This window comes from Ictalurus punctatus, chromosome 28 (assembly GCF_001660625.3).
Source record: "Ictalurus punctatus breed USDA103 chromosome 28, Coco_2.0, whole genome shotgun sequence".
NCBI lineage: Eukaryota > Metazoa > Chordata > Actinopteri > Siluriformes > Ictaluridae > Ictalurus > Ictalurus punctatus.
Genome location: NC_030443.2, coordinates 18,458,458 through 18,485,516, shown reverse-complemented (window position 1 = coordinate 18,485,516; position 27,059 = coordinate 18,458,458). Strand labels below are relative to the sequence as shown.

The window sequence follows — 27,059 nt, the reverse complement described above, 5'->3', positions numbered from 1 at the left end:
GTTTATCCGTCATCGCCCCGTCCATGCTGTAAGATTGAATTCCGACGCCGTCTCGCGACGTCAGGGATCGGGAACGCTGGATGTGAAGACGACGTGGCGTCCCGATTTCACAGAGCGATGGGAAAAAGGGCACGGCTCAGATCCGGCGGGATTTCCACGTAGCGACGAGCGAGCGGATAGTGATAATAGATAAGTAGCAGAAAGCGAGAGCGCTGACGGATGTGGCGATCCCAAGTGACGACAACTTCTACAAGAAGGGATTGGGAAAGTGTGTGTGTGTGGGGGGGGGGAGTGTAGATTTACAGTCAGACTTTATACAATATTCATAATCATACTTCGTAAATATAATATTGTGCTGATTGTTCTCTCTATCCATCCATCCATCCATCTATCCATCCATTCATCAAACTATCTATCTATCCACCCATCCATCATGCCTCTATCATACCCATCTGTATCTATCTATCTATATATCTATCTATCCATCCATCCATCATGCCTCAACCCATCTCTATCTATCTATCTATCTATCTATCTATCTATCTATCTATCTATCTATCTATCTATCTATCTATCTATCCACCCATCCATCATGCCTCTATCATACCCATCATACCCATCTGTATCTATCTATCTATATATCTATCTATCCATCCATCCATCATGCCTCAACCCATCTCTATCTATCTATCTATCTATCTATCTATCTATCTATCTATCTATCTATCTATCTATCTATCCACCCATCCATCATGCCTCAACCCATCTCTATCTATCTATCTATCTATCTATCTATCTATCTATCTATCTATCTATCTATCCATCCATCCATCATGCCTCAACCCATCTGTATCTATCTATCTATCCATCCATCCATCATGCCTCAACCCATCTCTATCTATCTATCTATCTATCTATCTATCTATCTATCTATCTATCTATCTATCTATCCATCCACCCATCCATCATGCCTCAACCCATCTTTATCTATCTATCTATCTATCTATCTATCTATCTATCTATCTATCTATCTATCTATCTATCTATCTATCTATCCACCCATCCATCATGCCTCAACCCATCTGTATCTATCTATCTATCTATCTATCTATCTATCTATCCACCCATCCATCATGCCTCAACCCATCTCTATCTATCTATCTATCTATCTATCTATCTATCTATCTATCTATCTATCTATCTATCCACCCATCCATCATGCCTCAACCCATCTGTATCTATCTATCTATCTATCTATCTATCTATCTATCTATCTATCTATCTATCCACCCATCCATCATGCCTCAACCCATCTCTATCTATCTATCTATCTATCCACCCATCCATCATGCCTCAACCCATCTCTATCTATCTATCTATCTATCTATCTATCTATCTATCTATCTATCTATCTATCTATCTATCTATCCATCCATCCATCATGCCTCAACCCATCTCTATCTATCTATCTATCTATCTATCTATCTATCTATCTATCTATCTATCTATCTATCTATCTATCCATCCATCCATCATGCCTCAACCCATCTCTATCTATCTATCTATCTATCTATCTATCTATCTATCTATCTATCTATCTATCTATCTATCTATCCATCCACCCATCCATCATGCCTCAACCCATCTTTATCTATCTATCTATCTATCTATATATCTATCTATCTATCTATCTATCTATCTATCTATCTATCTATCTATCCACCCATCCATCATGCCTCAACCCATCTCTATCTATCTATCTATCTATCTATCTATCTATCTATCTATCTATCTATCTATCTATCTATCCATCCATCCATCATGCCTCAACCCATCTGTATCTATCTATCTATCTATCTATCTATCTATCTATCTATCTATCTATCTATCTATCTATCTATCTATCTATCCATCCATGAATGACAATTTACAAGTATTATGAAACGTTCTGGACCCTTTTGGCATGACCTTTATCTTTATCTTTATCAAGTCTTAATAGCAGACTAACTATTGTACTAATGTTGTTTGAGTAATCATCGGCAGTCCAGGCTGAGAAACGGCGTTCGCGAGATGTTTATCTAACTTGTAAGGAAGGAGTCTCCAGCGTCAGTGCTTCGTAACGGTCAGAGGTGAAGCTGTAACTTTTCTTGTTTTTCAGTATCGTGAGAAGCTGTGTGTTTTTTTAGTTGTTTATTACTGTTATAACATAATCGAGAACAGGAACCGGTTTCAAGGACGTTCTACAACATTAACTGTAACTATAAATGGATAAAAAAAATAAATAAAAAAAAGTGCAATCATCGCCAGATTGCTGTGGGACTCTTATTCGTCCGTAAAACCCTTTCAGATTTCATGTAATGAAGCACAATAAGGACATTGAGCTTGTGTTCACAACACACTCATCTCCCTGACATTTTATTTAGCACCATCAAATTAGTCAACATGTAGGTGTGTGTGTGTGTGTGTGAGAACATGACTCTTTCCCTCCTCTCACATTAGCACACAAATGCAGCCGTCACAATGTGAGAACAGCTCAGAGCGTCGCGTCGCTGCAAAGCTCAGCGATAAGCCGGGTATTAGCACCTGATTGGCTGATTAGATTTTGGGTTTAGGTCTGACACGGCCGCCGGCTCAGCTCAGAACACATACTCGCCGTCATACACACTTCATTAGAGCGACGGCTTATCTTTTTAGGTCAATTACAGGAAGCGTGATCTTCAGAAAGAGCTGCACTGTAACACAGTCAGAAGGCTTACAGGAGGACAATTTGACATCTGATAGGAAAAGCAGAGAATTGTTTTATTTGTTGGTTTATTTTGAGGTGTTTGTGGGTGGAGAGTGACTTTTAATCTCAAGAATCGAAAATCGAAATACAGAGAAATAAATAGAACACTAGCTGATTCTTTAGCCATATCTATATCTAGAGTGTGGTGGAGTGTAGAGGAGTGTAGTGGAGTAGAGGAGTGTGGTGGAGTGTAGTGGAGTGTAGAGGAGTGTAGTGGAGTGTAGTGGAGTGTAGAGGAGTGTAGTGGAGTGTAGAGAAGTGTGGTGGAGTGTAGAGGAGTGTAGAGGAGTGTAGTGGAGTGTAATGGAGTGTAAATGTAGTGTAGTTTAGTGTAGTAGAGTGTAGAGGAGTGTAGAAGAGTGTAGTGGAGTGTAGAGGAGTGTAGAGGAGTGTAGTGGAGTGTATAGGAGTGTAATGGAGTGTAATGGAGTGTAGTGGATTATAGAGGAGTGTCGTAGAGTGTAGAGGAATGTAATGGAGTGTAGTGGAGTGTAGAGGAGTGTAGAGGAGTGTAATGGAGTGTAGTGGAGTGTAGAGGAGTGTAGAGGAGTGTAGTGGAGTGTAGAGGAGTGTAGTGGAGTGTAGAGGAGTGTAGTGGAGTAGTGGAGTGTAGAGGAGTGTAGTGGAGTGTAGTGGAGTGTAGAGGAGTGTAGAGGAGTGTAGAGGAGTGTAGTGGAGTGTAATGGAGTGTGGTGGAGTGTGGTGGAGTGTGGTGGAGTGTAGAGGAGTGTAGTGGAGTGTAGAGGAGTGTAATGGAGTGTAGTGGAGTGTAATGGAGTGTAAATGTAGTGTAGTTTAGTGTAGTAGAGTGTAGAGGAGTGTAGAGGAGTGTAATGGAGTGTAGAGGAGTGTAGTGGAGTGTAGTGGAGTGTAGAGGAGTGTAGTGGAGTGTAGAGGAGTGTAGTGGAGTGTAGAGGAGTGTAGAGGAGTGTAGTGGAGTGTAGAGGAGTGTAGTGGAGTGTAGAGGAGTGTAGTGGAGTGTAGTGGAGTGTAGTGGAGTGTAGTGGAGTGTAATGGAGTGTAGAGGAGTGTAGTGGAGTGTAGTGGAGTGTAGTGGAGTGTAGTGGAGTGTAGTGTATTGTAGAGGAGTGTAGTGGAGTGTAATGGAGTGTAGAGGAGTGTAGTGGAGTGTAATGGAGTGTAAATGTAGTGTAGTTTAGTGTAGTAGAGTGTAGAGGAGTGTAGCGGAGTGTAGAGGAGTGTAATGGAGTGTAGAGGAGTGTAGTGGAGTGTAAATGTAGTGTAGTTTAGTGTACTAGAGTGTAGAGGAGTGTAATGGAGTGTAGTGGAGTGTAGAGGAGTGTAGTAGAGTGTAGAGGAGTGTAATGGAGTGTAGAGGAGTGTAATGGAGTGTAGTGGATTATAGAGGAGTGTCGTAGAGTGTAGAGGAATGTAATGGAGTGTAGTGGAGTGTAGAGGAGTGTAGAGGAGTGTAATGGAGTGTAAATGTAGTGTAGTATAATGTAGCAGAGTGTAGAGGAGTGTAATGGAGTGTAGTGGATTATAGAGGAGTGTCGTAGAGTGTAGAGGAATGTAATGGAGTGTAGAGGAGTGTAGTAGAGTGTAGAGGAGTGTAATGGAGTGTAGAGGAGTGTAATGGAGTGTAGTGGATTATAGAGGAGTGTCGTAGAGTGTAGAGGAATGTAATGGAGTGTAGTGGAGTGTAGAGGAGTGTAGTGGAGTGTAATGGAGTGTAAATGTAGTGTAGTATAATGTAGCAGAGTGTAGAGGAGTGTAGTAGAGTGTAGAGGAGTGTAATGGAGTGTAGAGGAGTGTAATGGAGTGTAAATGTAGTGTAGTTTAGTGTAGTAGAGTGTAGAGGAGTGTAATGGAGTGTAGAGGAGTGTAGAGGAGTGTAATGGAGTGTAGTGGATTATAGAGGAGTGTCGTAGAGTGTAGAGGAATGTAATGGAGTGTAGTGGAGTGTAGAGGAGTGTAGAGGAGTGTAATGGAGTGTAGTGGAGTGTAGAGGAGTGTAGAGGAGTGTAATGGAGTGTAGAGGAGTGTAGTGGAGTGTAATGGAGTGTAAATGTAGTGTAGTATAATGTAGCAGAGTGTAGAGGAGTGTAGTAGAGTGTAGAGGAGTGTAATGGAGTGTATTCGAGTGTGATGGAGTTTAGTGGAGTGTAGAGGAGTGTAGTAGAGTGTAGAGGAATGTAATGGAGTGTAGTGGAGTATAGAAGAGTGTAGAGGAGTGTAGTGGAGTGTATTCGAGTGTGATGGAGTTTAGTGGAGTGTAGAGGAGTGTAGTAGAGTGTAGAGGAATGTAATGGAGTGTAGTGGAGTATAGAAGAGTGTAGAGGAGTGTAGAGGAGTGTAATGGAGTGTAAAGGAGTGTAGTGGAGTGTAATGGAGTGTAAATGTAGTGTAGTATAATGTAGCAGAGTGTAGAGGAGTGTAGTAGAGTGTAGAGGAGTGTAATGGAGTGTATTCGAGTGTGATGGAGTTTAGTGGAGTGTAGAGGAGTGTAGTAGAGTGTAGAGGAATGTAATGGAGTGTAGTGGAGTATAGAAGAGTGTAGAGGAGTGTAAATGGAGTGTAATGGAGTGTAGTGGAGTGTAGAGGAGTGTAGTGGAGTGTAAATGGAGTGTAATGGATTGTAGAGGTGTAGTGGATTGTAATGGATTGTAGAGGAGTGTAGTGGATTGTAATGGAGTGTAGCGGAGTGTAGAGGAGTGTAGAGGAGTGTAGTGGAGTGTAATGGAGTGTAAATGTAGTGTAGTTTAGTGTAGTAGAGTGTAGAGGAGTGTAGAAGAGTGTAGTGGAGTGTAGAGGAGTGTAGAGGAGTGTAGTGGAGTGTATAGGAGTGTAATGGAGTGTAATGGAGTGTAGTGGATTATAGAGGAGTGTCGTAGAGTGTAGAGGAATGTAATGGAGTGTAGTGGAGTGTAGAGGAGTGTAGAGGAGTGTAATGGAGTGTAGTGGAGTGTAGAGGAGTGTAGAGGAGTGTAGTGGAGTGTAGAGGAGTGTAGTGGAGTGTAGAGGAGTGTAGTGGAGTAGTGGAGTGTAGAGGAGTGTAGTGGAGTGTAGTGGAGTGTAGAGGAGTGTAGAGGAGTGTAGAGGAGTGTAGTGGAGTGTAATGGAGTGTGGTGGAGTGTGGTGGAGTGTGGTGGAGTGTAGAGGAGTGTAGTGGAGTGTAGAGGAGTGTAATGGAGTGTAGTGGAGTGTAATGGAGTGTAAATGTAGTGTAGTTTAGTGTAGTAGAGTGTAGAGGAGTGTAGAGGAGTGTAATGGAGTGTAGAGGAGTGTAGTGGAGTGTAGTGGAGTGTAGAGGAGTGTAGTGGAGTGTAGAGGAGTGTAGTGGAGTGTAGAGGAGTGTAGAGGAGTGTAGTGGAGTGTAGAGGAGTGTAGTGGAGTGTAGAGGAGTGTAGTGGAGTGTAGTGGAGTGTAGTGGAGTGTAGTGGAGTGTAATGGAGTGTAGAGGAGTGTAGTGGAGTGTAGTGGAGTGTAGTGGAGTGTAGTGGAGTGTAGTGTATTGTAGAGGAGTGTAGTGGAGTGTAATGGAGTGTAGAGGAGTGTAGTGGAGTGTAATGGAGTGTAAATGTAGTGTAGTTTAGTGTAGTAGAGTGTAGAGGAGTGTAGCGGAGTGTAGAGGAGTGTAATGGAGTGTAGAGGAGTGTAGTGGAGTGTAAATGTAGTGTAGTTTAGTGTACTAGAGTGTAGAGGAGTGTAATGGAGTGTAGTGGAGTGTAGAGGAGTGTAGTAGAGTGTAGAGGAGTGTAATGGAGTGTAGAGGAGTGTAATGGAGTGTAGTGGATTATAGAGGAGTGTCGTAGAGTGTAGAGGAATGTAATGGAGTGTAGTGGAGTGTAGAGGAGTGTAGAGGAGTGTAATGGAGTGTAAATGTAGTGTAGTATAATGTAGCAGAGTGTAGAGGAGTGTAATGGAGTGTAGTGGATTATAGAGGAGTGTCGTAGAGTGTAGAGGAATGTAATGGAGTGTAGAGGAGTGTAGTAGAGTGTAGAGGAGTGTAATGGAGTGTAGAGGAGTGTAATGGAGTGTAGTGGATTATAGAGGAGTGTCGTAGAGTGTAGAGGAATGTAATGGAGTGTAGTGGAGTGTAGAGGAGTGTAGTGGAGTGTAATGGAGTGTAAATGTAGTGTAGTATAATGTAGCAGAGTGTAGAGGAGTGTAGTAGAGTGTAGAGGAGTGTAATGGAGTGTAGAGGAGTGTAATGGAGTGTAAATGTAGTGTAGTTTAGTGTAGTAGAGTGTAGAGGAGTGTAATGGAGTGTAGAGGAGTGTAGAGGAGTGTAATGGAGTGTAGTGGATTATAGAGGAGTGTCGTAGAGTGTAGAGGAATGTAATGGAGTGTAGTGGAGTGTAGAGGAGTGTAGAGGAGTGTAATGGAGTGTAGTGGAGTGTAGAGGAGTGTAGAGGAGTGTAATGGAGTGTAGAGGAGTGTAGTGGAGTGTAATGGAGTGTAAATGTAGTGTAGTATAATGTAGCAGAGTGTAGAGGAGTGTAGTAGAGTGTAGAGGAGTGTAATGGAGTGTATTCGAGTGTGATGGAGTTTAGTGGAGTGTAGAGGAGTGTAGTAGAGTGTAGAGGAATGTAATGGAGTGTAGTGGAGTATAGAAGAGTGTAGAGGAGTGTAGTGGAGTGTATTCGAGTGTGATGGAGTTTAGTGGAGTGTAGAGGAGTGTAGTAGAGTGTAGAGGAATGTAATGGAGTGTAGTGGAGTATAGAAGAGTGTAGAGGAGTGTAGAGGAGTGTAATGGAGTGTAAAGGAGTGTAGTGGAGTGTAATGGAGTGTAAATGTAGTGTAGTATAATGTAGCAGAGTGTAGAGGAGTGTAGTAGAGTGTAGAGGAGTGTAATGGAGTGTATTCGAGTGTGATGGAGTTTAGTGGAGTGTAGAGGAGTGTAGTAGAGTGTAGAGGAATGTAATGGAGTGTAGTGGAGTATAGAAGAGTGTAGAGGAGTGTAAATGGAGTGTAATGGAGTGTAGTGGAGTGTAGAGGAGTGTAGTGGAGTGTAAATGGAGTGTAATGGATTGTAGAGGTGTAGTGGATTGTAATGGATTGTAGAGGAGTGTAGTGGATTGTAATGGAGTGTAGAGGAGTGTAGAGGAGTGTAGAGGAGTGTAATGGAGTGTAGAGGAGTGTAGCGGAGTGTAGTGGAGTGTAGAGGAGTTTAGAGGAGTGTACTGGATTGTAATGGATTGTAGAGGAGTGTAGTGGATTGTAATGGAGTGTAGCGGAGTGTAGCGGAGTGTAATGGAGTGTAGAGGAGTGTAGCGGAGTGTAGTGGAGTGGAGTGTAGTAGAGTGCAGTGAGGTCAGTGTTTGTTCCTGTAAACCCCACACTGTTAAAAATCATTAGCGTCTCTGCTCGAGCAGATGGTGAAGCGCTGTCCTTGTCGTATATATTGTGTGCGTCGTGTGTACTCGGTGCTGAGACCGAGACCGAGTGGCCGTCGTGTCCTCACTGAGGCAGCAGTGGGAGGGAGCAGCTTCACACCACTCTGGACAGATGGAGGCAGCATGGCCGCCTTGCCTCGCCTCCGCTCACATATTGGAGAGCTGCAGCGAGCCGGAGCGGTGGGGGAGGACGAAGAAACAATTATCGAGGAGGTGGAGAGAGAGAGAGAGAGAGAGAGATAGAGAGAGAGAGAGAGAGATGTTGTGGTGTTGTTTTTGTCCAACTTCTGACTTCTGAAAGACTCACTTGTGCCTAAAAATACCCAGACACAAGGAGAGATTTTTCCAAACATCTTTTCTCTCTTTTTACAACCAAACGTTCAACGAATAAAAACAAGAACAACACTGTCATTATTCTACATGAATAAATACTCTAACGTGCATTTCATAATGATTTAGCAATTACAAAGAAAAAAAGATGGTTAAAAGGTTAAAATAGCGCTGTATATAAGAGCAGACCACCAAAATCATTTTTAGCATTTTATTAACATTTGTTTTTTTTTTAAGGACATAAGTGGAAAATACTACTACTGCTGCTGGAAATCTGTTCATCGCCTCGTATTTAGAGAGCAAATTTCATTTTGCCAATGCACACACAAACACCTACACACACACACACTTTATTTGAAGGTTTGAAGGATGTGTGTTAAGGCGTATGAGGTGATATAGTCAACACGGATGCATCGCCCATGACAACCGCACTACACGTCGAGATTGACTATGCAGCGTCTGCACATCTGGTGGTCTCCATAGCGACCGGCATCAAAGATCTCGCTCGTCTCTTTTTGTGTAAAATCCCTCAGGATGATGTTCCGGTGTGCAGATTCATATGTCACACAATCACAGCTTCAACACGCGGCGCTCCACCGCGACACGCCGCGTCGTCTCCGCTCTGTTTTCACAGAACGGGCGAAAAAAAAAAAAAGTTCTATCATAGATAACAATCTTAGATCATTAACATGTTTACTAACTAACCAACCGACTAACTCACTAACTAACTTAATGAATATATAAAGGCCATTTCAGACAAATGAATAAATAATAACGAATAACGCTGTAAAGTACATTTAATATTATATTCAGTAATTATCAACAGACTGCGGATCCGGGTCGGTAACAGACGGACAAACCGATAAGGGTTTTCTGTCTCGGTGTGTGGAACGTGTGTCTGAGTGTACAGCTGGATGATGGAGGTTAATATCAGACGACCGAGCACCGGTTCATCGACATGTCGTGTGTCATGTCACTCGGCTCTGTAGAAGCGTCATGAAGCATCTCGGGGCTTCGGGACGTTTTTAAACATTATCTACAGGGGGAAGGAAGGAGGGTCGACGTGCACAAGGCACAGCAGGGGAAACGCGTCGGTTTACAGGAACGTCTCAGTGTCCACATTCATCCTATAATACGCTGAAGAGCCGCTAACTAAGCCGCTAAGAGAAGTAACTAATTAATTAAATAAATATTTTAGTTAATTAATGTAATGTCAGACGAGTAAACAGATAGCGACCTAGCTAGATAGATAGAGGTTTAGATAACTAACAAACTAATTAACTAACTTCATTAATTAGCTAAGTAATTAACACAGTTATTAATGCAGTTTTAGACAAAAATACAAACAGACAGACAGACAGACAGACAGACGGATAGACAGATAGTGCGTTAGATAGATAGACAGACAGATAGAACAATAGATAGACAGACAGACAGACAGATAGATAGACAGATAGACAGATAGATCGATAGATAGACAGATAGACAGATAGATCGATAGATAGACAGACAGACAGACGGATAGACAGATAGAGCGATAGACAGACAGACAGACAGATAGACATACAGATAGACAGATAGACAGACAGATAGATAAGACAGATAGACAGACAGGTAGATAGACAGGCAGATAGATAGATAGATAGATAGATAGATAGATAGATAGATAGATAGATAGACAGATAGACAGATAGATCGATAGATAGACAGACAGACAGACAGATAGATAGACAGATAGACAGATAGATCGATAGATAGACAGATAGACAGATAGATCGATAGATAGACAGACAGAAAGACGGATAGACAGACAGATAGATAGACAGACAGACAGATAGACAGATAGATCGATAGATAGACAGACAGACAGACGGATAGACAGATAGAGCGATAGACAGACAGACAGACAGATAGACATACAGATAGACAGATAGACAGACAGATAGATAAGACAGATAGACAGACAGGTAGATAGACAGGCAGATAGATAGATAGATAGATAGATAGATAGATAGATAGATAGATAGATAGACAGATAGACAGATAGATCGATAGATAGACAGACAGACAGACAGACGGATAGACAGACAGATAGACAGACAGACACATAGACAGATAGATCGATAGATAGACAGACAGACAGACGGATAGACAGATAGAGTGATAGATATACAGACAGATAGATAGATAGACAGACAGACAGATAGATAGATAGACAGACAGACAGACAGACGAATAGACAGATAGATAGATAGATAGATAGATAGACAGACAGACAGACAGACAGACAGGCAGGCAGACAGGCAGACAGACAGATAGATAGATAGACTAGCTACAAACAAACTAACAAACTACTACTAACAAACTCAATAAATTTACTTATTAACTAATTAATTAATGCAAAATTAGACAAATAAAGAAATAGTTAGCTAGAGATCAATCGATAGATTGATAGATTTAAAGAAAACAATTAATCAAATAAATAATGAATCAATAACTGAATTAATGACTTAATACATTGAGAAAGAAAGAAAGAAGGAAAGAAGGAAAGAAGAAAGGAAGAAGAACGCTGTGCCAGTGTATTGATGATCAGTGACTTTATTTACGTCGATTAGCTGTATCTGTCCTCGGCAGATATTCGATTATGAAAAGGCTTGTTCTCCTCGAGACACAGTGGAGAGAGAAGAGCTCAGGCTTTAAGTGTGTGTGTGTGTGTGTGTGTGTGTGTGTGTGTGTGTGTGAGAGAGAGAAAGAAAATGGCACCTCAGGGCCACAGTTTCGACTGTTTCACGTGTTAATTGCGCAGCAATAATGATGACAACCGAAATGATGGCTGAATGAGTTCTTATTAAAGGAAACTACAAACGTCCTTATTACGAGAATTACCGTCGCTATGAAATCCCAAACGTTCCTCTAAACGCCGAGCAGACAGATGAAGGTGAGAGAGTGGGAGACTCAGTCCTGAAGTTTATGGACTGAAACTAAACACATTCACGCCTATTAAAATAAACACGGAGTCTGTGTGGGACCGGCTCTCGAAAGGAACGCCGGGCTGTGTTTGAGTCGTTACTCCACGCTGCAGGAGTCATGTGATGTGATGTGATGAAGCCTGTTCTTGCTTAGTCTGACTGTTTCCACAGGATTAGCCTGGAAAAGTAAAGGAACAGTAGTGCTAATGTCACCCAGTTTCGAGATTTCTTTAAATGAATGAATTAAAGATTTGGAAGGACAGAAGTCCTTATAATTTAGGAGTAATAGGCTAGTTTCTATCCTGTTTTTGACCCTCTCTTTGAAACACAACGTTTTGATAGGCGTGCCACGTTCGAGACTCGGAAGTAAACGCCCACTGCTATGATTGGGTAATTTTCAACACCCCCGCCATTACACGTGTGGAATATGAGTCGTTTGGTTCCATCCACGCTTTCCTAATCCTGTGTTTGCGTCTTTCTCGTATTTACCCACCTCGTATTTACACTACTATGTGCGCGAATTGGCGGGCGGGGCTAAAGACGTTAGAAGTCGGCGTCGATCTTCTTCCGCAGGGGCGGCGTTTCGTCACGCTGTGACGTCATACCCGAGGCGGAATGTGAACCGGACCGTTTCGCCAGCTCGGTTTCGATCAGCGCTGTCTTACAGGATGTTTTTATAGCACGATGACGTCTTATATCGAGGAAAAGCCCTTTAATATAATCCATTTGCTAGAGAAAACACCTTCTGACCAATCAGAATCCAGGTCTTAAAGGCATCGTGATAGAATGCTGGAATAATAAGACAGGATTTGGCTTGAGATTTTCATTTCACCCAGTTTTTATCTAATAGTGAAGCTTTAGATACTTAATACTGATACACAACATATACCTGTAAGCAGTTTCACGCAAACAATGACGATACGGAAACACTACGCAGACCGCCGATAGTTTATTGTGTAATCAGCTCTACATCGTGATACGAGCGATAACAAGCCATTGTTGTCGTCGTCGTTTTTTTTTTTTTTTTTTTTTTTTTTCCCGACGATCTCCATTGTATTCAGGAAATTGCTTTAAATCACTTTTTCGTCGGGTATCTATCATTTCTAATTAGGAAGCCGAGAACCAAATTGGCACGCGGCCAAATGTTCGACAAACACAAACACAGCTTTGCATCTCCGTCAAGCCTCCTTTTGTTTCGCTAATGCCAGATGATGCGTGGTCGGCTACAAACGTGGAGGAAATGCAAACCGCTCCGCCGGGATGCGGATCACTGGAGTGGCATCGTAACGAAACCAAAAGGAATGCTGGGAGTGTGTTTGAAGGATGCCGTGTTTTGGTGGTGTGAGTATGTGTGTGTGTGTGTGTGTGTCTTCGAGTGTGTGGGTGTGTTCTTATGAGCCCAAAGAGACCGAGGCGAAGGAGAAGGCGTCCTCTGAACAATGGTTGTTTCAGGAAGGTGTGGACAGGCGTTTTCATTTTCTCTCGCTGTGTGAAACATGGTGCAGTCAGGGTCGGCCATTCAGCGCGGCCATTCTGTGCCGTGGATTATCCCGCCGTGCTCGCTCTTAATGTCACCCACTTTTAATGGAAAAAATGAATCTCCCGGTGAAATTGCTTTCGGGGGCTTGACACGGCGTAGGCGACTCGCCGCTGATGGATCGGCGTTCTCGTGAAAGCAGTGCAGCACGTCGCATCGGAGGAAAACATAACAGGGCAAGTGGGGCTTTAGCTCCTCGCCGACGTGGGTGAAGTATCAGCGCTACGGCACGGATCAACACAGTCGCAGATTAAGATCGGCGTGTTATTGAATATTCATATTACTTTACCAGCAGACGGAATGTAGGTGGTCAGGTGTTTTACACATTCTTCAAAGGTTTATCCTTCTACCTGGGAGACACTTGTTGTAAGGAGAACCCAAAACCCTTGGCTCATGGAAACAGGATTGGATGCGATTTTCCAGAACATATCATCGTCATATCATCTTCAGTTTGTTGTTGTTGTCGTCGTTGTTGTTGTTACTAAAAGGTACTTATCTTCCTAAAGGCATTCTACTTGACCATGTCCATGTGCATATTCAACAGAACCTAGCTTTTAAAGAACCTTTAAGGTTTTCTCCATATTCTAAGATTGTAGCTTGTGGATGATGCAGGACTAGACATGGATATTTCATCGAACATACCGGTTCCTCAAGGGTTCTCCAGCTAGTTAGTTTTAAGCATCCCAAAGGTATCTACTTGACCCTCTCTGAAATAGAAACCACCTGACAGAGGGTTCTACAGTACATAGAATCATTAATGGTTTCCCAGAGGCACAACTGAAGCACCCTTAAAGATTCAAATTCGTCATGGACACAGGACTGGATTTCTAAGGCCTTTGATCGAAAACTGAAGAACCTTTAATGGTTCTACATTTTCTACGATCGTAGATCGGGTGCGGAATCGGACGTGCAGATTTTGCAGAACATACCGTCCTTTACTCCGATTCTTAGTTATCCAGTGGTGTTCAGCTTGACCCTCTCTAAAAGAGAAATCTTCTGTTATAGAGTTCTATATAGAACCACTAAGGGTTCCCCTAGTGGCATAACCTGATATAAGGTTCTGAATTTTCATGGATGCAGGACGGAATGTAGAGATTTCACGAAAAAAAAAAAAATACTGTTTTGTACTTTAAAAAACAACAACAACAAAAGGTTCCTCAAAGTTTTTTTTTTTTTTTTTACATAGATAATAGTTCTTATCTTCATAAAGTACTTGATTGTCTCTGAAAGAGAAAACCTTTGTCTCAAGGTTTCATATAGAACCTTTAAGGGTACCCCCAGAGGGACAACCGAAATCCCCTTGAGTGTCTTCTACACTCTCAAATGTACCTCCTGTTTGTTTATTTATTTATTTATTTATTTATTTTAAAGTCAATGGCTCTTGGGCTTCTGAAATACCTCTGACATGGGGTGATACACAGAACCACACTTCCGATGGTCTCCCCAAGGGGCCAAAACAACAAACCATTATCAGTGGCCTATTGAACCTTAACACACAGCGCACTCTTACAGGAAAAAGGTTTCGTCCGGCACCTGAAAGGTTCAGTGGTGGTCCCTCTGAGGAAACTTTTAAAGTACTATGTAGAACCCTACAACAGAGGGTTTCCAACAGACTAGCGTTCAAAAAATATATAAATAAAACCATATAAATAACCCTTGATTAAGCGTGTATGGTATAATTACTTGAGTCCACTACCAACACTTCTATATTTTGTCATACTTCCAAAGGAACCACTCCATCACTCTTTAGCATAGTCGTACAAGAACGGGGTCCTCGGGGGTTCTTTGGATTCGATATAGTATCATATATATCGTATAGAATTTACTGAAACAGTGCTTGGTAGTGAATTCAAATTTTTCAGATCAAAAATATTTCCAATGCTAAATCTCCTGCCTTGGCACTGCGTATAATTAATCAGCACACCGTTCCGATCAGATATAAACTCAATATGAGTTCTGTAGGTCTTGGTGCATGTTGTTACCAGCATGCATGCATCTGTTCCTTGTAAGTTTCTGCCTTTGTTCTTGGGTAGAAATAGAACCGGACATTACCGAACCCGCTGGCGCACCAATTAACGGAAAACGACTCGCCGCAGGGATCCGTCCGTTTCCGAAACAGACCGCGCTGGAAGACCGATTTACGCTTGATTATGCGGCTGCCTCGTCTGTGCTCGGCGATGAGAAATAAACACGCGGCTCTGCAGAAATGTTGCGTCGGAGTCGGCTGCGCTCTCAAATGAGGTCGCTGGGGAATTAACTTGTGACAAGAAGCCCGTGCTTGGTCTCCGCTCATCAAAAGAGAGAGAGAGAGGCTAAAACAATCAAAAGGAAGACAAACAGCTATGAGATGTGTTTACACATGAGCAAACAAACACGGGATTTTTCAGATCTCGCACATTATTACAGTAAAGCGTACGGGTGAAGATGAGGCGTGTGAAACATATGCAGCAAAAAAAGAACGACACATCCGTGGGGGAAGTCGTCATGCTTTCACACGTGTTGTGTAGAACGCTGCTTGTCTAAAAGCAGGGCTGAAAGAATTCCTTCCCATCATCCTTAACGGATCTGATGCGATCGCATGAGGTCGCCTGCTTTGCCGATTCATTCTTCAAACAGGCGAGAGAAAGAGGGAAGAAAAAAAAAACGCTGAGTCACGAGATCCCCATTTTTCAGTTTGTTAATCTGAACATATGGACCAAACCGCATATGCCTGCACATATGGCTAATGACTGGGGCTAAGGGGCATGTTTGAGCTATAAGCTACATTTGATCCGATGCCAGTTTGAGAAACTCTGGTTGTTAGCGGTGCTGAAAACTTTGTGGAGTTAGCATTTCCTGAAGCCAAATAACCCAGAAAGCATCCAAAGCATGCACAGTAAAGGGGTTTCGAGACCTGCCTTACAATGCCCGGCTGCCACAGCACGTACGAGCTAGCCGTGTTCTCTACAGCCTTTCGGAAATGCTTCTGACGCTTCGGAGTCTTTTAAAAAAATTCGGTAATTTTAATAAAATCCCGACGTGCCCCCACAATAAAGATAGCGAGAAATCCACTCTATAAACCTGACTGTTTTTATTATAAACACCGGCGAATCTCTGTACTCTTCCCATGCCATTTTGCTTTCAATGATATCCATAATCCATTGCAGAACACCAGTACTCTTAGACATTCCTCATAACTACCCCCACACACTTATCCACCCCCCCACTGTCTTTCTCTCTGGTGCAACTTTATGTAGGGGCTTAATACGCCTCATTATCTGCCCTACTTTACCTTGAGATTTGTTGATGCCAAGGCAGACACAGTGCAATTTGCATATATTTGCTCCCACTCCCTTGAAGAGCAGTAATTAGAAAGCGCTTAGATCCATTTCACAAGGCGAGAGCCCGTGAGCTTCACCTGTCACGTGGGCCACGGAGAACCTCAGCTGCACAATTGAATTAGCATCACCTAGTGTTTTCGCAGAGCTCTGGCTAATAGCAGGGAAATCCGACGCAGCCCGAAGGTAAAAAAAAACCTGTTGATCGCAATTCTGCAAGACGTCTGACTAAGGACGTGTCATAGTCAGAAATTATTCCGGCGCTGGCAGCGCGGCGTGGGCCGACCCCTCGCAGGTAGACTTAATTGTACGATAGTGCTCGGCGCTACCAGCTGTCTGGCGATGTTTTCATTACGACGCCAACCTCAAAGCGCTCGGAAAATTCCCGCCGATTGTTCGACACCTCCAGAAACACTGTGCTATTCACACGTTCCACTGAGCCACACCGAGCAGTACCCAGAGGAAATAAATAAGGCAGCATGAGTGCCTTGATAAGGGGGGGGGGGGGGGGGGGGATTATCTTATTCACTTATTCGAGAAAATCTGTTTACAAATGCTTGTCACAGGGGGTGGAATGTTTTAGTTTGAGCGCCAGAAGGTTGCGACGTACTCTAAGATCCTCAGAGAACGTTATTTTCAGTGATGGCTGGTCAGGGTATGAAAAAAAGCAACGCATTATATCATTAGATCTCGTCGACGACGTAAAAAGAAAAGTTTGACGTGGGACAAACTACTGCACACACGTCATACACGTCATACCTCCGCCTAACATGGCAACAGAAAGGTTGTCTCACTCTCGGTCTGCCTCTCTCTCTCTCTCTCTCTCTCTCTCTGTCCATTTCTGGTTTTAATCGTACGCTTATTTGAACCCAAACCACTGTAACATATCGGTTTCCCACTAAGGAATTGATAAAGTGTAGTCTTGTCTTAGCGTAGCACAAAGGACAAGACTTGTATCGAGGATTGACGGGTGTTTATCGACGACATCGAGTGCTGTACCCTTGTTGGCATGATAGATCCTACCTCGAAAAAATAATAAGCCCAACGAATGGAAAACAATACGAGAGAGACCCGTCCTAGATTACTCACCCCCTGGCTTGGAAGACGTGTAAGAAAAATAGCTTCCAAGTTTCTTAATTATCCAATCATGTGAATTCATGAAGCAGAAATTTGAGTTTATTGGCTACTACCCCAAGACACCAAGGCAATTTAATTCAAGGCTGTTGAAGGAAGTAAGCAGGTATGGGTTCGATGCCGAGGTACGTCCTCTGAGGCAAAGCTCGAGTCAAATTACAAACCCTTGAGATCCATCGTCCATGTCCCTAGTTACCCCGTTTCTCCCATCCTAACGATTAGCACATCTCCCGAGGCCGAAGACTCGAGTGGCGGCAGGCGCCGATGCCAGAGATCTCCATGGCGATGACCTCGCGGCGCTGATTCGAAGCTTAATGAACCACTTTGGGTCTCTTACTCTCTCTGCGACCCGTTGATAATGTTTTTCATTTATGCTTAGTTACACTCGGATGAGGTGATTTGCACCGGAATGCACCTCGGATGCGGTTTCGTGTCTTTGTCGAGGGTTTTTCAATTTTGCGCTCCATTACAGGAAGTGCGTTTCATTGTCTTATAGCGAAGCTCAAATGAAAAAGTAATCTGGCCAGTGTAGGAGATTAGCAAGACGACAGTCTGCCCATTGGCGGAAATCAACTCGAGTGTGATGTTCGTCTGTATTTACTTAATTAAGATAGTGATCGCAAACAATGATAGCCAGCAGGCGGCTGTTGTTTTGACAAGAACGCATCGTGGGTGTCTTTATTTGGTTTGTGATATGCTTCTTCTATTTTTATTTATTTATTTATTTTTTGTACTCAAGGCTAAATACGATTGGCTGCTTCATATTATCTTTCTGCTCCGCTGGTCCTCGTCGTTGTTTGATTATTAATACGGACGCATCTGGATTTTGTCCAAATTCCCTAAATAACATTAAAAAAAACAATAGATTGTCGTGTCTGAAGGAAGTAACAATAATATGTTTTGTGTTTTAATTAACTGGATTAAATGAGAACATAAAAAGGGTTTTAAAAAAATAAAATAAAATAAAGAGCAACATCTTTTGGTCCTGAGTTTGCCTTCAATACCTGTACACCAAAAACGCGATACATTTTAAAACTCCATTCTCGGTGATGGCCGTATTTGGTCCTTGAACTCTTATCATATGCGTTGGTTTTAAGTGTTAGTCGTTTTGTTCTTCATGGTTGCATCGGCCTTCCTTCTCTTGCAGGGAGTTTGCGCGTTGGAAGGTGAGGAACATAGCCATCGAGCGACGGGATTTGATCCGCAATCCCGTGCCCCTCATGCCCGAGTTCCAGAGGAGCATGAGGATTCTGGGACGGCGTCCGTCCACGCAGCACTTCATTGACACCATCATCAAGAAATATGGTACTCACATCCTCATCTCGGCCACGCTTGGAGGTAAGCGGCATGGACGATAACTCCACCGAGGCAAACATAGATGCACTTATTGTTATCATTCAGGATTTGGACTTCCGTATGTGACTGTTTTTTCTAATGATTATTTTTTCACATGTAGATTTAGTCAATCCGATTATCTGAAGGGAATTACAAGCAAAGCGTAATTTGACCCAATTATACAGTAGATGTAACAAGCGCTATGACGTCCTAACAAGACTTTTCCCACGATGCAAGCTGCACTCAGCAGCTAACTAGAAATCCCCAGATGATTATAGGAACTGCAGAGGAAGCTCCAGGGTCTCCGGTTCAGTCCTGAGCTCACTGTTTAGCGTCATCCTTAGGTGTGTGCATGGTGCCTTGTAATGGACTGGACTCCTATCCAGGGTGTATTCCCGCCTCGTTCTCAGTGTTCCTGAGATACGTTCCAGATCCACAGCAACCCTGACCAGGATAAAGAATTTAGTGCAGATGAATAAATGAACGACGAGGAGCTACAACGAAAGCCGAGGGTCGGCGGAGAGCCCGGACCAACACACCGACTAAGAGACGGATGATCTTAATGAAAAATAAATGAATGCACGAACATCTTGAAAACTTTATTCGTGACCACACGGTGCAGTGGTAGATCTTCACGATATTCACAGCCAGAAATTTAGGACTGACAACAATAATAGGACAACCGTATGACGCGTACGAAAGAAAAAGAGAGCTACGTGCTTCTGCGGAAATGTTCGAGGGCCCTCGGATGATCCGCGTCTTCGGGCGTCTCCCGAAGGTTGTGAGGGAATATGCTGAGCGAATGAAACCGGGCGATCCATTCCGTCATCAGTAAAAAGTTTTAGATGATATATCACAAGCTGGTGGTATTGCCAACTTGAACAAGATGGAACATAGGATTTGAAGGTCCTCTGGGTGGTTAACAATCCTAGCCTTCTAAAGTCTTTCTCCTTGCTTGACACATAACCTTTAAGTTTAGTTAAATACACTGTAGATGCTTTAATACCCTCAACTCCTCAAAGAACTCTTAAGGAACCCTTCATTTAACAGTATAGGTTCTCGTCAATGCTCGAGTGATATATCTGTCGTTACCCTGGTAGTTCAGTGGTATCTAATCTCAGTGGCTAAGAGTCTGGAAAGTGGGTAAAACCCTAAAACCTCAAGTACGTATCTCTACACTATTGAAAAAAAAAAAAAAGCGGTTACTCAAGGATTCTTCGGGTGGTTAATGGTGCTACTGGCAACTGTTATTATTATTTTTTCCCCTGAAACTCTCAGTTGTAGAGCTGTACGCAGGATTTTAAGAACCTTTAAGGGTTCTAGATAGACAGATTCGACTCCCTTTCCCTTGTAAGTCACCTTGGATGTATACATTTATTGCACTGGATAAGTGGCTAAACCAGATGTGCTATTTATGCTAATGAGAATGCTTATTAAGAGAATATATATATATATATATATATATATATATATATATATATATATATATATATATATATATATATATATATATATATATATATATATATATATATATATATATATATGTTCTTGTATGATGATTTATGAGTACTGAGGACTGAATAAAGTATCTAGGTCATCTGTCTGTCGCGCTCCGACACCTTTTTTTTTTGCCCTGCCAGATTCTGTGTCTGTTTAGTGCTCCAAATATCCACATCTGCATCTGTATTCGGATTTAACCCCCAAGTGGACACGGCTCGAAGATCACTCCAGTCGATTGCTTGCACAGTTATTATTATTATCCGAGTAGTTTTTGTTTGAATTATCCCGCGAATTGTAAACAAACGAGCAGCTTCATACAATTCAGCACGACCGTAATTCTCCGGGTTTGTAAAATGCAGCACATTTATAAACGTGCTTTTGTGCTTCGTCCTGCTTGGTATCTGATCGCTTGGTCATGAAAGTAAAAATCTCCTTCTCTTGTGACTTTTTGCCCTGGATCCCGTTTCCTATGCACATCTCCAAAAATGGTCCTGTAAATCTTTTTCGAGCAAGATTTCTAAAAATATATATATATATATAAATAAATAAAAATGAAACGATAGTCCACCTTACAACAGATGGCGATGCCGTTGTGAATAATGGATACTGTGCTATTCCATAACACCTCTAGTGTACGTTTACTTAAACCACAGCCCTGTTTTTACCTTACCCCTCTTTTCCATCTTATCTCTGGGTGCATTATTTCTCTCCTACTCCTTCTTCTCCTTCTTCTATTTGTGTTTTAAGCTCATCGCCCAGAAGTCACCTATTTCAGTCTCGCGCTTGTCCATTAAAGTCTGTAACGCCGGCCGATAGAGTGGCGAGATGCGCACAGAGTGGTGGCCTGTAGCTATTACACTAAAAGTATAGAGAGACAAAGTGGGAGAGAACGACGGAAATGTAGAGAGGTGGCTCTCTTTTATACTGTAGCTTATTTGCCACATAGCTGCTGTCTGAAAGCCTCCACACTTCGCTCGTGTCCGTCTGCACTCAACACCTATGCATACACTCAGGCTATTATTAAAGGGATGGACGTTAATGCTCATGTGAATATGCTTGAAAAGACATACTGTGGCAACCACGATCCTCGATCATTCGCAGTAAAAAGCCGTCTATATTGTATGCGGCGGATTTTTAAACCCGGTCCGTACAGACATGGAGACGACAGAATTGTCACTCATTTCCTCGAGTGAAAATACATACAATGCAGGCGAAATATCTCGTTATAAGATGGTGACGAACACGTGTATGATTACTATGACTATTTGGAAATGTTTTCTCTAGTCTCGAGCTTCGATTTTCTTGCTCTTGCTTAAAATGAGCAAAACTATGCCCCCCCCCCAAATCTTTTTATATTTTAAGAAGTAAGCTTAAAATCTTCTATCTGTTATAGTATAACAGTCTCATAATGAGAAACATTAGAACATATTCATGGTATTTACACTCACTAGGATATCATTTTCCCCCAGTGAGCTTGTTTTGAATTCCGTGGTTGTGATGTCACAACCCCGAATACATTTGCATATTTAACCCTGCAGTAGAGCCATTGGCTTGGAAGACGTAAGGAAAACTGGTTATACAGTACGTAGCCTTCTGGAGGATAATGACGTACTGGAACTTATTTTCCCACAAAACCCTGAGGATTTCGTTCCAAGCCAAAGTGTTTGTTTATCACGGACTTGGAGTTTTTAATGCCGCACTGTACAAAAAGTTCCGATGCCGTTGGACCAGGCAGCAAACGTTCAGCCTATAGGTCGTCCACTTCAGTCTGAAGTCTTGGATATTGCAATAGCTAACAATTCGAGAGCTGGATATCCTTCCTACTTTTGTAGCGTGATTGCCGAGGGACTCGTTTCACGGTATCGTTCATACGTTAAGCAGATGTCACGACTTATTGCGCTTGTTTGAAACGTAATGAGGTCAGCCAAGCGGTTTTACAGGAATCTGAATATAAACTTTCCATTAAAATTTCAAACTCATGAATACTTGTATACATTTATCCCTAATGAGCACGCCAGAGGTGACAGTGGCATGGAAAAACTCCTGAGAAACCGCAATGTTTACCTCAAGCGGAGTATTAATATTAAAATATTACAAGAATTAGTACAGGGATTCGATTTGAATCATTTTAAATTAAATAGAAGAATGAAAATGTTTGGAAAATGTACACTAGAGTGTCCTCTTTATAGCAGAAGGATAATGCGCTCTGACACGCTGCAAGAATGGGTCAGGAACGGTTTGAGGAACATGACAAAGAGTTCAAGGTGTCGACTCGGACTCCAGATTCCCCAGATCTCGATCCGATCGAGCGTCTGTTGGATGTGTTGGGCAAACAAGTGGAGGCTCCACCTCGCGACTTACAGGACTTAAAGGATCTGCTGCTAACGTCTTGGTGCCAGATCCCACAGCACACCTTCAGAGTCCATGCCTCGACGAGTCAGAGCTGTTTTGGTGGCACAAGGGGAGGGGGACCTACACCATATTAATCAGTTGGTTTTAACGTTATGGCCGATCAGTATAGTTTCCTTATCTTTACATTGGAGCTGCATTTCACATTTGTAGAAATTGCTATACACGCAATAAATTGTTCCTAACCTCCAGAGCGGCCATGTTTACTGATATCACCGATGCTGCGTGTTGCAGTACGGCCCCATCTTGCTATTTACCATGTTGCTCTGCGTGTGTATGTCATGACACACGTCAGACGCACAAATCGGATCCCTAGCAACGAGCTAGCATAAGGCTAGACTGCACTTGCCGCTAATACTCTACACTGACCTCTAATGACCAGCTAATGGTTTTTTAATGAGCTGTAATTGGGGGTCTGCGTCTCTGCCCGCTTTCCCTGCCTCCAGGTTTAACACAGAGCATCACGTCGGTGATGTTAATCCGCCATCACAGACTTTTTCAGAAACCCTTCTACATCCTTTCTTTCATCTTCACACACACACACACACACACACACACACACACACACACACACACACACACACACACACACCACCATTTGGCCATAAAATAGAATAGGAAATCAATATGAGCTGTATCTGCTTTCTAGCCCACAGGACTGTGATAAATCCTAAACAGGTGTAAGGCTGAGATTGAGACGGTGTGTACTATCAGACTGCGGGCCATAACGCTGCCCGGGTTCGATTTCGTTCCTGCTGCTGCACCGATTTGGTTAAAACGGCCGAAGATCAAGATCACGATGACTTCACTGGCCGACTGCAATTTAATTCTCACTCGTTTTGGATACCTGCTTACAAGACGTAAAGAGAAATACGAGCGCTAACAACAACAACACAACAACAAAAAAACGCTGGAAACATTACAGTGCATTACTTGAGATATTTTTCACCTAATACGTCTGACTTCCATGCACGACACCTGCAACTATTATCTCATTACCTGCACCTTTTTACCACATTTTCTCCAATTATCCCATCCCATCGCGGCTGTACAGACCGCGAGGAACGCTCTGTCCCTCTTCCGCGTACATTTACACTAGCACGTAAAGCTCTAACGAACTTGCTAGCTAGCTAGCTAACTAACTAACAAACAACACAATATTTGATACACACCATGACATGGATTTCGACCAACCAATGGCAGCACGTTAAAGGTAGCCGTAACATATCAGAATATCAATATAAAATAAAAACGTAACTGACTGCTTTGTCCTGGTTGTAGCGATAAGAAGCACAGATACTGATAGCTAGCACTCATTATCTCTTCTGCTTGTTTTCATGACCAGCATTATTATTGTACTATCTCGGGAGGAAAATTCTGTAACTAAAAACCAAACCAATCCAAGTAGCCCACAGTAGCACATTACTCTGAGCTCTCGAGTCCTACTTGAACTAGGAGCAAACATCCGAGCGTAATGAGCAAGCGAGTCATTAATTTGAGCCTCTTGTTTGACCTGGAGGACTTTTTTTTCTCTCTCGATGAACATGACCACCACAAGGCTTCTATGATTAAAAAGGAACCTACTGTAGCGTTCCACCCTGAGGTACTTAAAACAGGAGAATATTACACATGCAGGTTAATAGGAAGTTGTTAAGTGTGCCTACTCTACACAAGGGTTAAGTGTGTGTGTGTGTGTGTGTGTGTGTGTGTGTGTGTGTGTGTGTGTGTGTGTGTGTGTGTAAAAAGCCGAGGCATCTTGGAAAGAATACGATTGTGGCACAAGAGTTAAGTGACCAATCAGTGCAGAGTGCCTCAGGCTAAACGGCCAATCAGGGTCCAGGGGTGCTGAGTGCATGCAACATGATTTGGAATGCTTTTCAGATATGCCACTATGACCTTTTGATACAGAAAAAAGACAGAGAGAGAGAGAGAGAGAGATGGAGTGAGAATATTTACTTGATCCACACAGCAGTGTTTGTTGTGAACCTGAATTCGCCAAGCTCTGGTTTACTGTTGACACGTCGACACAGTCACTTAGAAAAATGTCAGCCGGAGTCGCAAAATCAATCCCGGTTCCATTTTTCCACCCCCTTCTAACCCCTCGGCCCCTTTTATTCCTCCCCGTCGTGCCGAGGGGAAAGAGTCCGAGTTCAAGGGTGTGACATGATTTGACACGAGGAGCATCTTCGGCGTGGCAGGTGACAAACCGCGGCGTGAAGGTGATGCCGTGCTTGTCAGGCCTTAACGTGAAGACATGCTGAGACGTCGAGTATTGTGACTGGCGTCCCTTAGTGCTGTGACATCATGACGTGAGGAAGCGTTCTTTTCAGCTTGTACTGCTTAGAATAAAACACCGGTTACGTTATGTAGCTTTACGTAGCACGTTCACAAGCAAGCGAGCTAACGGTAAAGCTTATCGTCGTGGAATTCAAACCGGTGTTTCGTGCAGAATGTCAAGGCAAAAAAGTCACAAAAAAAAAAGAGTTTGGGATTTAGCTGATGATTAGCTGAGTTTCTAACAAAAGTAAACAAAAACATCGCATAGGCCAGGGTTTGAAAAATGACGTTTTCACAAACAATAAAAAGTTGTAGGACAAAAAGGAGCAAAAATACCACTCTTTCAGTGTGGTGTACTTTTTTTTTTTTTTTAATCAATTTGAATATTTTTTTTAAATGTTATATCCGTGTGTGCGCCCTACAGGTGAGGAGGCTCTCACCATGTACATGGCGAAGAGCAAGCTGGACCGGAAGATGGTGAACGCCACACAGGGGGTGGAGGCGCTGCACCAGCTCGCCTCCTCTTACTTCATCGACCGAGACGGCACCATGCGCAAACTCCACGAGATCCAGATCTCCACCAATGCCATCAAGGTATACAAATATATGCTAAACATCTATCAGGAGGTCTTGTTTATCAGATAAAAACAAAAAACAAAACACTATTATTCTTCTCTAAGTTATAACAGTAGTACTCTGTTATAATCTTAGCTAATCTTAGCTAACTAGCTGAGATCTTTTCCTGATATGCTTTTCATAATTAGCCAAGGAAACGCCATGCTAGTTCTATTACATGGCTAAACTTCCAGCTGCTAATTTTTCAACAAATTTTCAGCAAAGGGAAGGTTTTCACAACTGTCACGAGAAGTAAGGAAATTACTTGGATATTTACACGGATTATTTTCTCAGATGTATTCGTTTAAGTGCAAAATTCTCTCAGAGATCCTGTCAGGTTCACTCCTGTTAGCTAGGTTTAGAAGCGCTGATCATAAACATTTATGAATACGATCGCAAATCCTCTCAGAAATCCTGCCACGCTAGCTCAGATTAGCATTAGCATTAGCATTAGCAGATCAAATGATAAACATTTACGGATACGATCCCAGATCCTCTCAGAAATCCTGTCAGGTCTGCTAATTTCAACTAGCTAGCTAGCTTTAGCAGTTACAGTTACTTTAGCATACACACATGTACAGTATGAGTATGATCCCAGATCCTCTCAGAAATCCTGTCAGGTTAGCTCGTATTAGCCGGGTAGCTAATGTCAGCAGTTCAGATTATAAACATTTGTGAACATGAATCGAAATCCTCTCAGAAATCCTGTCAGGTTAGCTCGTATTAGCCGGGTAGCTAATGTCAGCTTCACTCATATATCAAATTTAAAGAACAAAATTCTTTATTATAATATTTTGAGATAGTTTTGATTTCCATGAGCCGTAAGCCGTAATCATCAAGATAAAAAAAAAAAAAAAAATTTCACTTTATGTGTAATGAATCTAGACTATATGAAAGTTCCACTTTTTGAATTAAATTACGGGGAAAAAAGATGAACTTTTCCACGATATAATTTTTTTTTTTTCCAGATGCACCTGTACTTATTATCCATATATCGATCATTTGGCTTTCCATTTTTTATCAACAAAATACATATTTAAAGCTATAAGACTACCTTTTTGTGAATAAATATTTCATATGAATATTTATATTATTCATGAAACCATATTTTGGCCAGATTTCACAATGAAATTCACTCAAATAAACATTCTAGATGAGTTTTACCGTATTTAAACGATTTTCCCGTCGGTTTGAGGGTAGAAATGTAAAACGAACGAACTAATAATAAAACTAAAATAGAATGAAGGATGTATTTATGAATAATCACTACCGACACAGGAAAATACAAAGTTTTAGATCAATTATAAAACGTAAAACGCATCTTAGTGGTTTTTTCTTTCTTCCCTTTCTGGAAATAAGCACGTCCCTCCTTCTTCCCGTCGTCTGTTTATCTGCCTGTCTGCGCAGTTTTTAGTGTTTAATAGTGACGGCGGCAGGAGCAGGAAGTGAAGCACGACTGAACAAAGTGAAATCGACAATAGCTGCTGA

General features: G+C 42.3%; 1 protein-coding gene across 1 annotated transcript in view; it reads left to right on the top strand.

The window, feature by feature from the left end:
* The window catches only part of brinp1 (bone morphogenetic protein/retinoic acid inducible neural-specific 1), a 120,776-nt gene that overhangs the window by 44,277 nt on the left and 49,440 nt on the right, over positions 1 to 27,059 (top strand). Inside the window, exons 3-4 of the mRNA XM_017459414.3 lie at positions 18,580 to 18,770; positions 25,381 to 25,550. Coding sequence (XP_017314903.1) covers positions 18,580 to 18,770; positions 25,381 to 25,550 — 361 coding nt within the window. The remainder of the gene's footprint in view (positions 1 to 18,579; positions 18,771 to 25,380; positions 25,551 to 27,059) is intronic.